General features: G+C 52.5%; 1 protein-coding gene across 2 annotated transcripts in view; it reads left to right on the top strand.

Annotated features, from left to right (window-relative positions):
• The first annotated feature begins 2,533 nt into the window (after positions 1-2,533).
• Positions 2,534-13,865, top strand: part of AP3D1 (adaptor related protein complex 3 subunit delta 1) — a 33,573-nt gene continuing 22,241 nt past the window's right edge. The window contains exon 1 of one of the 2 annotated variants that reach the window (XM_027547111.1): positions 2,534-2,839. In XM_027547111.1, the coding sequence (XP_027402912.1) occupies positions 2,744-2,839 (96 nt within the window). In that variant the 5' untranslated portion in view covers positions 2,534-2,743. Of the gene's footprint in view, positions 2,840-3,097; positions 3,334-13,865 lie in introns of those variants that run through there. The other variant, XM_027547110.1, reaches the window with a different exon arrangement.

Raw genomic sequence — 13,865 nt, 5'->3', positions numbered from 1 at the left:
ATACCACCCTCCAGCCACCTTGACCTCTGTCACCTCCCATCTCTGTTTCCTCAGACTATGAAAACTCTGTGTTCTGTTTGGGTTTCCCCTCCCTGACCTACAGCCTGGAAATCACTTACAGACAGAATTCTGGGGCAGCTCTGGGGCTCATCCTGTTTGTTTCCTCCCTCTCTCCACTGCCTATTGTATGCTGTCTGAAAACCAGTGTTTTATATATTTTGTCCAGTTCCCTAGTTGTTTAGGGTGGAAGGGCAATTCCCATAGCAATGATTTACCAACTACGGTTCTTTTTAAATAGCTGGTCAGGAATCCATTGTGTGGTTATGCCAGAACCTATTTTATCCAGTTTTCAGTTCTCCCTTGTATACTTGTTTAACCTATGATGTTACTTAAGCTGGGGCTTCCCAGGTGGTGTAGTGGTAAAAGAATCTGCCTGCCAAGGCAGGAGACATGGGTTCAATCCCTGGGTTGGGAAGGTCCCCCAGAGTAGGAAATGGCAATCCACTCCAGTATTCCTGTTTGGAGAATTCCATGAACAGAGGAGCTTGGTGGACTGCAGTCCATGGGGTTGCAAAGGGTTGGACATGACTGAGCAACTGTGCATGCACGTTAATCTTTCATCATAGATTAATTTTGGCACCTCATAGCATGCAGGATCCTTGTTCTTCGAGCAGGGATCAAACATGGAGCCCCAACCATTGGACTGCCAGGGAAGACCCTGCCATAGATTAATTCTGCATGAAACTGGGCATCATATCAGTAGAAGCATGCTGTGTACACTCCTTTATGTTCGGCTTATTACGTTCAACATTGTGTCTGTGTACTTCACCTATTTTGTTCTCTGTTAGTACTTTGTTCTTTTCCTTGCTGCAAAGTTATACCAGAGAGTTATGTATCCATTTTCTGTTGATAGATATTTGGATCCTTTTGACTGAGTTGTTGACTGACATACAGTTACTGTGAACATTCTTGTTCCAGTCTTTGGTGGATGTATTCATGCTTTCCTGTTGGGAACAGTGGTAGACTTGTTGGGTCAAAGGGCATACATATATTAGCTTTAAAAGATACGGCCAAAATTAAGTTTAGGCCACACCCTGCGATGTGTGGGACCTTAGTTCTCAGACCAGGGATGGAACACGTGTCCCCTGCAGTGGAAGCATGGAGTCCTAACCACTGGACTGCCAGGGAAGCCCCCCTCAGTGTGATTTAACTTTACTTTTCCTTTATGACTGAGATAGGGCATCCTATTGGCCATGTGCATATCTTCTTTTGTGAAGTGTGTATTCACAACTTGTGCCATATTTTAACTGGGTTGTCTTTTTCTTCACAATTTGTAGGAATTTTTGTTTGGTTCTGCTTTATTTTCTGTTTAACTATATTGTGGATATAAATCTTTTCCAATATATGTATTAAATATCTTACCCCAGTTTGTGGCTTGCTTTTTTTACTTTTTTCATGGTGGATTCTGGTGGGCAGGAACCAAGTGTATCTCATTCACTTGCCAGGCCTAGGACACAGTAGGCACTCAATAAATGTTAGTTGAAGGAGTGAATTGGGCTTCCTTGGTGGTTCAGACGGTAAAGAATCTGCCTACAATATGGGAAACCGACAATCGATCTTTGGGTTGGGAAGATCTCCTAGAGAAGGGCATGGCAACACACTCCAGTATTCTTGCCTGGGAAATCTCATGGACAGATGAGCCTGGCGGGCTACAGCCCATCGGGTCGCAAAGAGTTGTACACGACTGAGCAACTAAGCACAGCACAGAACGAGTGAATGGGTTGAAGTCCTATCTCTGGATTTCAATTTCTCCACATGGGCACGTTAATTCCTGTTGTTCACTCGCTCAATCTTGTCCAACTCTTTGTGTCCCTATGGACAGCAGTATGCCAGGCTTCCCTGTCCTGCATTATCTCCCAGAGTTTGCTCAGTCATGTCCATTGAGTTGATGATGCCATCCAACCGTTTCATACTTCATTGCTCTTCTCCTCCTGCCATCAATCTTTCTGCCCATATAATATACTCCCCATATCACAGAATTTTGTGACACGTGCAGGATGTACGAGACCGGTCCGCCGCGGAGCGGGATTTGGAGGTTCTCTGACAAAGTCAGCTTTTAGAATCAGAAAGGGCGGAGCTACGTTCTTCTCAGGGAACCTCTTCGAGAAGCTCCACGTGGGCGCCCCGCCCACAGCAGGCCCCGCCCACGTCTGTCACAGAGTTGAGAGGTGGGGCAAGAAGGCGCGCACAGAGGGCGTGGTAACATTCCGGAACGGGGAAGTAGGTGGAGTTCCGGAGGTCACTGACCTATGAGGGGGAAGAGCGCTGACACGCAGGGGGCGTGGCTGAGCCGCCCGGAGGCCGTTGTCTGCTTTTCCATTGGACGGCCTGGCGTCGTCAGGGAAACGCGGCGTCTAGGCGTGAAGAGGCAGGGCCTATAGGGAGGCGGGGCTTCCGGGGGCGGGCCGCCGGTCCTGGGCTCCCGCCGTCAGCTGACCGGCCGCCATCTTGTCCGCCATTTGCAAGCGGCGCGGCGCGGAGCCGGAGTGGTGGGGAGCGCGGCCTGCCGAGCGGGTCGCTGCCGCCGCCGCCCCGCCACCCGCCGCCGACCTGGCCTGGGAGTCCGCCCCGCCGCGGCGGCCGGCAGCACAGCGCTCCGCGGGCGGCAAGCGCGGCCCCTGGGCTCCCTCAGGGCGGTCGGCCGTGGGCCTCCCGGGGCTCGAGCCCGGCGGCGGCCGCCGCGATGGCCCTCAAGATGGTCAAGGGCAGCATCGACCGCATGTTCGACAAGAATCTGCAGGATCTGGTGCGCGGCATCCGCAACCACAAGGAGGACGAGGTGATCCCAGCGCGCCGACCCTGGCCCGGACTCTCGCCCTGACTCTGACCCAGTCCGACCCGACCCGGTTCCCGGCTCTGCCCCTGACTCCGGCCCCCCGCCCGCCCCCGCGGCCCCGCTCCCGGCTGGAGCCCCGTCTGCCTGCGGCCTCGACCTCCGCACCTCTGCCCGTTCCTTCTCCGAGCCTCAGTTTATCCTCTTGGAGTTGGGGGCCCGTCTCCCGCTCCCCGAGGGTGGTCTGGAAGAGACTTCGCAGGTCCTCACCCTCGCTAGCGGCGGATCTCCGATCTTGAATGTGTTTGTGGTATCTCTTGCTCAAAAGAGATGCAGAGCCCCCTGCCCCGCCCCAGGCCTTGGACTCCTTGTTGGGGGACCCTCCTCTTCTGCGGGCTGCCCCCGGAGGAAACCCCTTCTGGGATAAACGCACGTCCAGGTTGCTCCCCGGTGTCTGGTCCGGAATTGGCCTTGCCTCCTGGGCTCGAGTCCCCCAGAAGGTGGGGCCGCCCCTCCTAGTGGGTAAGGGGTGGGGCAGCCGACGTTCTAGGCCAAAATAAGGAAGCAGCTCAGGAGTCCTGGAATAGGGAAGCGGACTTCAACTAGACACCCGAAAGCCAGAGGGGAAAAGGTTTTCCAGAAGTAATGTTGTAACAGTGGTCACCATTTTCTTCCCTCCCGCCACCCTGTGACCTAGATTTAGGAGGAATGGGGACAGTTAGTGACCACCAGACCTCTGGCTTCCGGGGAGGGAGACCCAAACCTGCACTTACACAATGGCAGGCTGGAGCAAGTCCCCTTTTCCTTGCCTGAGAGTGAGGCTCCCCGATGGAGAGCAGCTGTCGGACAGGTCCCACGACCAGGTGCCACCTGCCCGGCCCTCACAATGGCGCCGGGGAAGCCAGCAGGGCCGAGAGAAAGGTGCGGGGACATTAAGGAATTCGCTGGCAGGCACCAAGAGCCCCGGGCGCTGTCCTGTGGAGAGCCTGAGTTCCTGCCTCTGTTGCACTTTTTCAGAACGGGTGTGACCTCGCTGAAATGTAATTAGGTTATTTTGGTTCATTTCTGTAACTCGCCCACCTTCCCTTCTTTGGCTACATCTAGGTTTTGCATCGTGTTAGACACTCTGGCCAGTTCCGCTGGTCACAACAGTAGTGAACTCTTGGTCTGATCTTTAGTTTCTCTTTGAAAGAGTAGCTGGTCGGCCTGCATTTCGGACCCCAGGGCATGGCAAAGCAAATATGTGAAAGGAGTTTGTGCCCTCAGATTTCTTTTTCTGTGCTGGTTGACCTCCTGATCCGCCTCCGGTAGTGGGTGTTATTGAGCAGTGTGTTCCGAGATTCTGAGGAGGGGCCGAGGGTCTTTGCCCTGGAGAAATGCGAGTTCCACTTAATGGCGTCTGCTTTTTAGGGTGCAAGCCTGTCATCAGGGGCAGTGCCCTGAATCGTGCTCTATTCACTCGGAATTGGTAGGAACTGATGGCTCAGTCCTCAGGCTTGGAGCCCATTATTTGGCGTTTTGATGGTGGTGGTGGCTGGGTTCCACGCAGATGCTGTCCAGGCCTGTGGGCAATTCCCACGGGATGTGGCTCAGGATTCAAGGGTCCCTCATCAGAAGAGCCGTGGTCTGGTCGGTCATGACTGGCTCCAGATGTTGGGGAGCACAGCAGGCAGCTATGGGGTTACTCTTAGCTCCCAAACCACCCCCCTATTCCAAGGAAGACTGGCAGCAGTGTGGTTTTTCCTCAGAGTTTACTGTTTATAATAGATTGTAGCTTAGAACTCCTGTTGTGGCACCATGGAAGTGAGGCTTGGCAGTGACTTTAAAAAAAGCCAGATGGAATGGCATCATGATTTAGCATGTGACCTTTGTGAGACCCAAATCCAGGTTCTTGGTCGTATTTGAGTGACCTGGGGAGAGTTCCCTAGTGTAAAGTGGGAGGGACGGCTACCTCCCCTTCTTGTTGAGTGCCTATAACGCAGGCTTCTGTGAGCTCCCCAAAGAGGAATCCAGGAAGTCCGGACCCCTGGCAGAGTAACTGTGAAACTTTTGCTTCTGCTTGTGGTACTAAGCGTGTGCATGCCTGTGAGTGGGGTTACCATGGAAAACGTGCTTTTTACAGTGAGTCAAAGAAGTTTGAAAAATAATGGGCTGATTCCCATCTTTCTGGGGTGCTTGAGTTACAATCCTTGATATACAGCACCAGGTCATGTGGGCAGGTGAGGAGAGTCGCTTGGGAGTGTCCTTGCTTCTGAAACTTGTGTATAACTAGGAAAAAACAAATGATTTTCAACATTGAATTCTTATGAGTACTTTTCATATTTGGGGGGAAACCTTTTCTTTCAGTCTTTTTAAATTATATGCATAACTTTTTGTAATAAGCTCAGTGTTAATGAAAGTGAGAAGGTAAAATACTTCTTCCCAGAAATCAGTTTGAGAGTTTTTTTCTGTGAATAGAACTTGAGGGAGATTCTGTCTGTTAAGGTTTTGTGCTGGTCTTCCCTGTTATGGTGGCAGCCGTTCCTGAGTGTTGTCCATGCCCCTGAGGACCGACCCTCTGAGTGTGGGTGCACGCCTCCCCCGCCCCCAGCAATCTAGTGGGTTCCACTTTGTCTGTGTCCCAGCTCACTCCATCAGGTGGCACCTTGCAGTTGTCAGTGTCAGTTTTTGTGTGGGGTCTGAGCTTGCGTCTAACCCACTCAACTGAAGTTTCTGAACTTGAAAAATTCAGTCCTAATTGTGTATAGTTGGCTGTGTGTATCCATAGGTTCTGCATTCACCAACTGAATTGAAAGTATATTTTTAAAAATTCCAAAAAGTTCCAAGAAGCAAGACTTGAATTTGCTGCACACAGGCAACTATTTGAATACACAGCACTTACATTGGGTCACGTGTTGTAAGTCATCTCGCAATGAGTTAAAGTGAACGGGAGGATGTGTGTACATCATGTAGAAGTTCATTGTATACGAGGGACTGGAGTGTCTGAGGATTCTGGTCTTTGAGGGTCTGGAACCAGTCCCCTGCAACACCAAGGGTTAACTGTGGAGTGGTATTTTGAAATTGGGCATAATCTGGGATTAAGATTGAACTGTACGAAGTGCTGTTATTCTAGAGTCTCTGACCTCAGAAATGCAGTTTCCTGGGGTTCAGTCCTTGCCAGGGTGTGTGGGGCTCCTCGGGCCGTGAGGTGCGTGCAGGGTTGCCGCTCCTTGCCCTAGGGACAGTTACTGAAGCCTGTGTTGTGTCTGGTGCCATGCTTTTGGTTATTCTGTAAGACTTTCTATTTTAAAAACTTCCGAGGAGACTAAAGATAGGAAGTTTAGTAAACAAGTTGTTACTTGAGTCAGGGTGTCTCCCCCTTGGCACTGCTGACGTCATTCTGGGTCATCCTTTGAGGGGGGCTGTCCTGGGCACTGTGGGGTGTTGAGCAGCGTCTCTGGCCCCACCTGTGTGATGCCAGGCCTCCCCCAGTCTTGATAATCACAGTGTTCCCAGATACGCCCCAGTGTCCCCTAGGCGCGGGATCCCCTGACCATAATTGGTAAGGAAAATTCCTCTGGATTCCATAATGCTGCCCCTTCATCTAGGTGTCCCTTGTTCCCTGTGCTGTCACTGTGTTGTTGGACCCTGTGCTGTTGTGAGATAAGGAGGCCTGTCCCTGCTCCTGTGGCAGAGCTCCGGGAGCCTTTGTAGCTTCCTAGGCAACAGAAGTAACTGGGAGCATCCCGGTTGGGGTGTTCAGTCTCTGCCCCTGGTTCCTGGCCCCAAGCTGCTGAGTCTCTTGGGGTTTCCTGGGAGATGGGGTGTCTTTTGTTCTGATGAGGTGACTCTGGGACTGGGGCACCAGAAAGACCAGGCCATGGTTTGAAGCTTGGAACTTTCAGACACTCCCCTCCAGTCCTCTAGAGAAGGAGGAGGGGTTGCAGGTGGAGTTAACGATGGATCATGTATTTGTGATGAAGCCTCCATGAGAGTCTCTGAAGTGTGGGGTTCAGGGAGATTCTTGTTGGTGAAAGCACCTGTGTGCGGGGTGGCACACTGCCTGCTGTGAGGGCGGAAGTCCTGCCTCTGGGCCCCTGCGCCCTGCCCCCCTTGCCTCTTTGGCCAGCTGTCCATCTGTTTGCTTTGTTGTGCCCTTACTATGTAATAAGCTGGAAAACATAAGTAAGTGCTTCCCTGAGGCAAGGGGGGTTCTGGGAACCCTGATTTACAGCTGGCTGGTGTGTGCGGAGGGGGCAGACCTGTGGGGTCTGTGCTGACTCCTGGCAGAGTGTGTCAGAACCCAACTGAGTTGTGGGACCCCACTAGGGTCACAGGGTTGGTTGGGGGCAGGGCGGGAAATGGTCAGTGTTTCCTAGGCAGCCCACAGGGTGTGTCTTCCAGATTTGTGCTGTTTTTCTCTAATTCTTACTGTGCAGAATGTGATGCACCTGCCCTGAATTAAATGTTGTACAGTGTAAGTATTGTGATAGTAATCATGCTAAGTTCTCTGCATGTCATTTCCTTGCTTTGCTCAGAGCTTTCTCCCTAATATGTGTGTCCCTGGACAGTCTTGCTTGCTTCTGGTCATCTGCAGCGGCCGCTGCCACTCTCTGCCATGGGAAAGGGCCATCATGACTTGTTCATTTCCGTCACCGACAGGGGTGTGTTGCCTGTCTACACCAGGGTTCCTTTATCCATTGGACTGTTGCTGGACATCTGGCTTGTTTCCCACCTGGGGCAATTATGTGCCACTGTGTACAGGAGGGCGGGCCACGGTGGTGGGAGTGGGAGCAGCCTCAGCCTCCCCCTGGCTGTGTCCTCTTGGGCCGTGGCCACCACAAGGGCTGCTATGGCTTCTGCTTCGAGCAGCAGCTCCGGGGCCTCCCTGCCTTCCCTCTCCTTGGCGTGGCGCCTTTTGCTGACTCCGTGAAGCTGTCTCTTCAGGATTTGGGCCTCTTTCTGTGCATTTGTCCCCTCACTTGGGGGAGTTTTCAAGGGTACATTCTAGGCCTAGATGCCATGGGTGGCGGCAGCTGTGAGGACCGAGTCTTGGGGGGGGCGGGGTCTGTGTGGCCCCTGAGGATACCCAGCTGCGTGAGGGCTCCAGGAGGTTGAAAGGCTACAGGTGGCTAAGGCAGGCTCAAGGCCGGTTCCCCCTTCGGCACTGTGGACACAGGGACTTAGTCATCCTCAGGGTAGAGGGCCATCCTGGGCACTGGGGTGTGGAGCAGCCTCCCTGGCTCCTTCACGTGCCAGGAGCCCCCAGTCCTGATGAACACAGATGTCCCAGGTGGGGCCTGGCATCCCCTGGGGGCGCGGTTGCCTCTCTGGGAACCTTGCTGTGGGACCTCGCTGAGAGATGGGATGGGAGGTTGGAAAGTCTGAGACTTGACTGTGGCCCCTGCAGCTGATCCACGCTGAGTCCTGGGCCTGCGATGGGCACAGGCAAGACGGGTTCACCCCCTCTTGCTGTCTCCCTAGGTATGGCCTCCCTGGGGGAGTGTCCTCATTGTGGGCCAGCTTGTACATTGTCAGAATTCTCTTGTTCTGATACTGACTTGCCTTGCCTACATTTTGGGGTTAAAGTGTATTTTCTTACTGAAGTGATGATCGTAGTAGATGGCAGCTGGTTGTTGCTGGCAATGTAGATGGAGTGACAGAGACAGCCTTCTTTGGTCCCTTGTCGTAATAGATGTCCATCTCTGGTGATGACCTCAACCATGTCCAGTAACTCCCCTCCCCCAGGAGTCTGAGGACTGCTGCTTACAGGAGCAGGGTCGAGGGGTTCTGGGCCCAGAGCCGGGGACCCTGCAGGCAGCTGAGGGTGATGGCAAGACCCACATATTTATAACAATTCGGAGAGAACCTCTTGGAAATGTCAGTGGACCAGGCAAGTGAGATGATGTCCTCCAGGAGGTGGACAGATCATCCTGACGATGCTGCTTACTTGGGTTAGAAGTCATCAAGCCCCAGAAAGATAGGTAGGAACCTTAAACGCACATGACTAAGTGGAAGAAACTGTCTGAAAAGTCTCCACACTGTGATTCCAGCTTTGGGGTGTTCTGGAAAAGGCGGAGCTCTGTAGAAGGATTAGTGGTTATGGGGAGGGGGGGATGGGCAGGGCCAGCGGGGTTTAGGACAGTGACTCTGTTCAGTAATACAGTGACCCTGGGTGCCTATCAGTGCACATACATCTGTCAAGACCCACAGAGTGAACCCTGACACCAGCTGTGGATCCTGGGCCATGACGTGTCTGTGTGCGTTCATCGATTGTACAGATGTGCACTGCTGGGGAGGCTGTGCATACGTAGGGGCGGGCGAGCCAGGAATCTCTACCTGCCACTCAGTTCTGCTGTGAACCTACAACTGCTCTTTAAGAAAAGAAGTCTTTTTAAAAGATTCCCTGGTCCAGGTGTGTGGTTTTTGATGCTGCCAACCCATCAGGGTCAGGGGCAGCTTTTGTGTCGACCCCTCGAGGTCTGACCCCACTCCTCTGGGGATCTTGGGGTGTCTTAAGTGACCCAGGGGGCTCTTCTGAGCAGACAGGGTTGGATGGCTATAGCTGCCGGGTTCATACCAGGCGTGTGTCCTTTGCTCTGGATAAATTTGTGGTTGCACATCCATCTCAGCATTGTGTGCTCCGTGGTGAAGTGTGGCTGCTCAGAACAGGCCGAGGGGTGAGAATTGCATCATGTTCGCATTACCAACTTCTGTTTTTGAAACAAGTGTTAAGGACACATAGCCATGTATATTAAAATGCCATTTTGATCTTAAAATGGCTTCTAGTTTTTGTTTTAATACAGATAGACCTTATTTTACTGCTTTCCCCTTGATCATGCTTTCCATGTATTGCGTGTTTCACAAATGGAAGGTCTCTGGTGACCCCACAGTGAGCAAGCATGTTGCCACATTTTCCAACAGCATTCCTTCACTTTGTGTCTCTGAGTCACGTTTTGGTAATTTTCACGAATTTTCACAGTTATTATGTGATGGTGATCTGCGGTCAGCAAATCTGGTGTTACTCTCAAAATTGTCTTGGGGCTCCACAAACCTCACCCACATAAGACATGGCACGATCACTTGTGGAAGTGATAACAAAGCAGGTGGAATATTATGTGCCTTAGTTGATAAGGGTTTGGGAAAATCAACTCCAGCTGTGAAGGAAGTTCTCCTGTGGGTAAAATGCCATCAGATAGCATTGGATGTGATGGAGAAGCCATCTGTGAAAGGAAGAGGCCATTGACTCTGCAGACTTCACTGTTGACTGGTTTTAAGACTCTGCCACAACCACCCAGTCCACAATGGAGGCAGGACCCTCACCAGCAAAAATATGGCTTGCTGGGAATTCCCTGATGGTCCAGTGGTTAGGACTCTGTGCTTTCACTGTTGAGGGCCCAGGTTTGATCTCTGGTTAGGGAACTAAGATCCTGCCCTGTTCCCCCAAAAAAGATGGCTTGCTGAAGCCTCAGATGATGGTTAGTGGGTTTTTTTTGCATTGAAATTGTATTTGGCTGCACCAGGTCTTATTTGTGGCACACGAGATCTAGTTCCCTGACCAGGGATCAAACCCTGACCCTCTGCATTGGGAGCTCAGAATCTTAGCCACTGGACCACCAGGGAAGTCCCACGATAAAGTATTTTTAATTAAGGTGTGTGCTTGTTGTTTTTTTTAGACACAGTGATGTGGTGCATTCAGCAGACTACAGCATAGCGTGAACGTAGCTTTTATGTGCGCCAGGAGACCACCTAGTTTGTGTGACTCACTTTATTGCGATATTCGTTGTATTGCGGTGGTCTGGGACCCTCCCTGCAATATCTCCTACGTCTGCCTGTGTAATTTACCAGATCTAGATCCTTTGTACACCCTGGCCTTTTTTTTTTCTTCTTTGTAAAAAGGAGAAAAAAGACCTCATCTTGAGCAATGCTGCATGTAAATAAGATTACAAAGACTAATATACTGTTTTCTCCCATGTTCCTTACTTTAACTTTGTATGTGTAACTCTGTTTTAGATAAATATTTAAACACTCCTGAGTGAAGCAGATCCTTTTAATATTTTACAGTCCTTCCCTCCCTGTCCTGCCTGTAGGAACCCCAAGCCTGTGCGCTGTGCACTTGTGTTGTGGCTAAAAATTAGTGTTGAGGAAGGGTCTTCCTTCCTCGGGTCAGTCACTTCTGTGGGCTCAGCTGTTGCCCCAGGGGTGCTCTGAGGTGCAGGGTCGCTATGGGGGAGGTGGTTACTCTTCCTCCGTCTCTGAGGGGCAGTCTTGGGTGGGGAGCCCTGAGCCCCCGCCTGCCCCAGCTCAGGGCTTCCTCCTGGCTGCTACTCTGGCTGCTCTGAAGACTGTCTCCTTAGTCTCAGTTTTCAGCAGTTTGCTGTGATGTGTCTGGGTGTGATTTTCCTTTGTGTTTCATATTGCGGAGAACCGGCGTTAGGTTTATGGAAGTTGTTAGTTCGTGTCTTTCACCAAATTTGGGTAGACTTGAGCTGTTTTCCGGCTGTTTTCTCTGTCCTTGCTTCCCTGGGTCTCAGGTGCACGCTTGCTGCACCTTTATTGCACTCTTTTCTGACTCTGCTGTGTTCAAGGCGTCCCTCTTGTCCCACCGTCGTGCTGCCACCCCTCTCCTCAGCTTCAGCTCCCTCCTCAGTCCCTGCTGTTTCCCTTCCCAGGATTCCACCTGGTTCTGTGTAGCTTTCCTTTCTCTGTGAGATGTCCTCTTTTTATTCATTACGAGTATGTTTTCTTTTTGGCCCTGAGAACATGGTTACAGTTGCTGAGTTGAAATCTCTGTATGTTCATTCCATCCCCAGAGACATCTCAGGGTTGGTCTTTGCTGGCCATCTTTTGTTTTTCTTCTTGGATATAGGTTATATTTTTCGTTTCTAGTTTTTTTTAAAGTTAAGCATGTGTTTTTTTTTTTAGTCTTTGTTGCCGCGCGGCTTCTCTCTGGTTGTGGGGAGTGGGTGTTGCTCTCTAGTTGTGGCGCTTGGGCTCCTCATTGCAGCAGCTTCCCTTGTGGAGCATGGGCTCTAAGGCACATGGACTTCGGTAGTTGCGGCACACAGACTTAGATGACTTGTGGCGTGTGGGATCTTCCCGGACCAGGGATCGAACCTGTCTCCTGCATTGGCAGGCGGGTTCTTTACCACTAAGTCACTGGGGAAGCCCTTCTGTTTCAGATTTGAATAATTATGGACTGTGACCCAGACATTGTGGATGGTGTGTTGCAGACACTCTGGATTCTGTTGTGTTCTCTGCAGAGTGCTGGTTTTACAGGGAGGGGTGTGTTTTAGGGCGGTGACCTTGTCTGGGCTGGAGCTCTGGCTCCGTGTGCCCTGCAGTGGGCTGCAGTGCAGGCTGTGTGCGGTATTCTGGTGGGGACGGGGTCCTGGGGTCCATGGGGCAGGGTTCATGTGAGGCTCTCCTCCCGCTTCCTGTCTCCCCTCACTTCCCAGTGGCTGTGTTCCGCCAGTTTCAAAGCTGGGGCAGGACCCAGTGGTCTCTCCTGCCCTGCGCTTTGGGAGAGTCACCTGCAGACAGGGCTGTGGGAGGCTTGGTCTGAGGATGGCTGCACAGATGTTAGCAGGAGTGAACTCTTGCCTGGCCTCCCTAAGCCGAGGGGTCCCTGGGCCGCCTGGAAATCATATGCAGAGAGCATGGTGTGCTGGCCTTTCACCAGCTGACCAGCATCGGTGTTGAGGTGCCAGTATGTGAGGATATGTGTGTGAGCACCTTTTTGCCCCTGGGCACTGCAGACGGTAAAGTGTCTGCCCCTGGTAGCTTAGACGGTAAAGCGTCTGCCTACAGTGTGGGAGGCCCGTCAATCCCTGGGTCTGGAAGATCCTCTGGAGAAGGAAATGGCAACCCACTCCAGTACTCTTGCCTGGAAAATCCCACAGACGGAGGAGCGTGGTAGGCTGCGGTCCATGGGGTCGCAAAGAGTCGGACACGACTGAACGACGTCACTTTTACTGCAGAAGCAGGTCTGCATTGCTGTGTGCTTGGCCGGGTTCTCCACACTTGGGATGGTCTCTCTGCTCTTTCCCTTTTAAATCATTAACTGCTGGTCCAGGGTGCAGAAAGGGGTCATCCCTGCACAGGGATGGGACTGAGGCTCCAGGGGATTAGTAATTGGAAGCCTGTTGGAAGGATCTGGTGACTTGTGTTCCATTGTCCGACTCTGTCATGGAATATATATCAAACGCTGGCTGGGGGCTCCTTCCCCAGGAGCCTGTGCTGGAGCCCCCAGAGGTCTGGGGTGACACTGAATGCAGGGTGTAGCCACTGGGAGCAGGGCTCCTGTGCTGGCCACTCTGCTATTGGTCAGATCACAGGCTCCTCCCACTCTTGGGAAGGCGGGGCGGGCACCAGACTCCCCCACAGCCTGGTGACAACTGGACTCCCATGTTGGCAGGTTTGGGTTTTCTTGCTACTGCCACTGTAACATCTGTGCGTGTCTCTGGATGGGAGCCTTGTGTCCCATGGGGCACATTCCTTGCTCTGGGCCTCGTGTGTCAATCCAGGCTTTTGATTGGCGTTCTAGTGTGAGTGCTGGATTAGTGAGGAAACCCAGGGAAATTGAAAACATGTGTCCACGTAGAGCCCTGCCCCATGGCAGAGTGTGTCGGAAAAGTGGGGAGGTGGGAGGACTCCGAGCCATGCCCTGCTGGGAGAGTGGACACGTGGTGGTCATGGAGCCGAGCGCAGATACACTGCAGTGCCACTGAGAGGAGGGTGGGGCCACACACAGACCCGTGATGCATGCAGGAGAGGCTGCTGGTGGCGCAGACTCAGGAATGGGGAGCCCTAGGGGAATTTGCAGTGCCACCTGCCCAGTGTGGCTGGTCCTGGAGGACCTGGGGGGCCACAAGGGCTGGAGGCGGACAGCCCCCACCCCGCAGTGGCCCTCATGTGCCTACACTGTCTGGACAGTCTGGCCCCAGAGTGAGCAGGGGCATGGGCCCTCTCACCCACATGAGTCACTAACACAAGTCCTTCAGGGGCTAGAACATGCTGGTGAGCTCATCTGGGGACTGCTCCTGTTCTCCCC

The sequence above is a fragment of the Bos indicus x Bos taurus genome, chromosome 7 (genome assembly GCF_003369695.1).
Source record: "Bos indicus x Bos taurus breed Angus x Brahman F1 hybrid chromosome 7, Bos_hybrid_MaternalHap_v2.0, whole genome shotgun sequence".
In the NCBI taxonomy this organism is placed as follows: Eukaryota; Metazoa; Chordata; class Mammalia; order Artiodactyla; family Bovidae; genus Bos; species Bos indicus x Bos taurus.
This window is presented reverse-complemented; position numbering and strand designations above follow the sequence as displayed.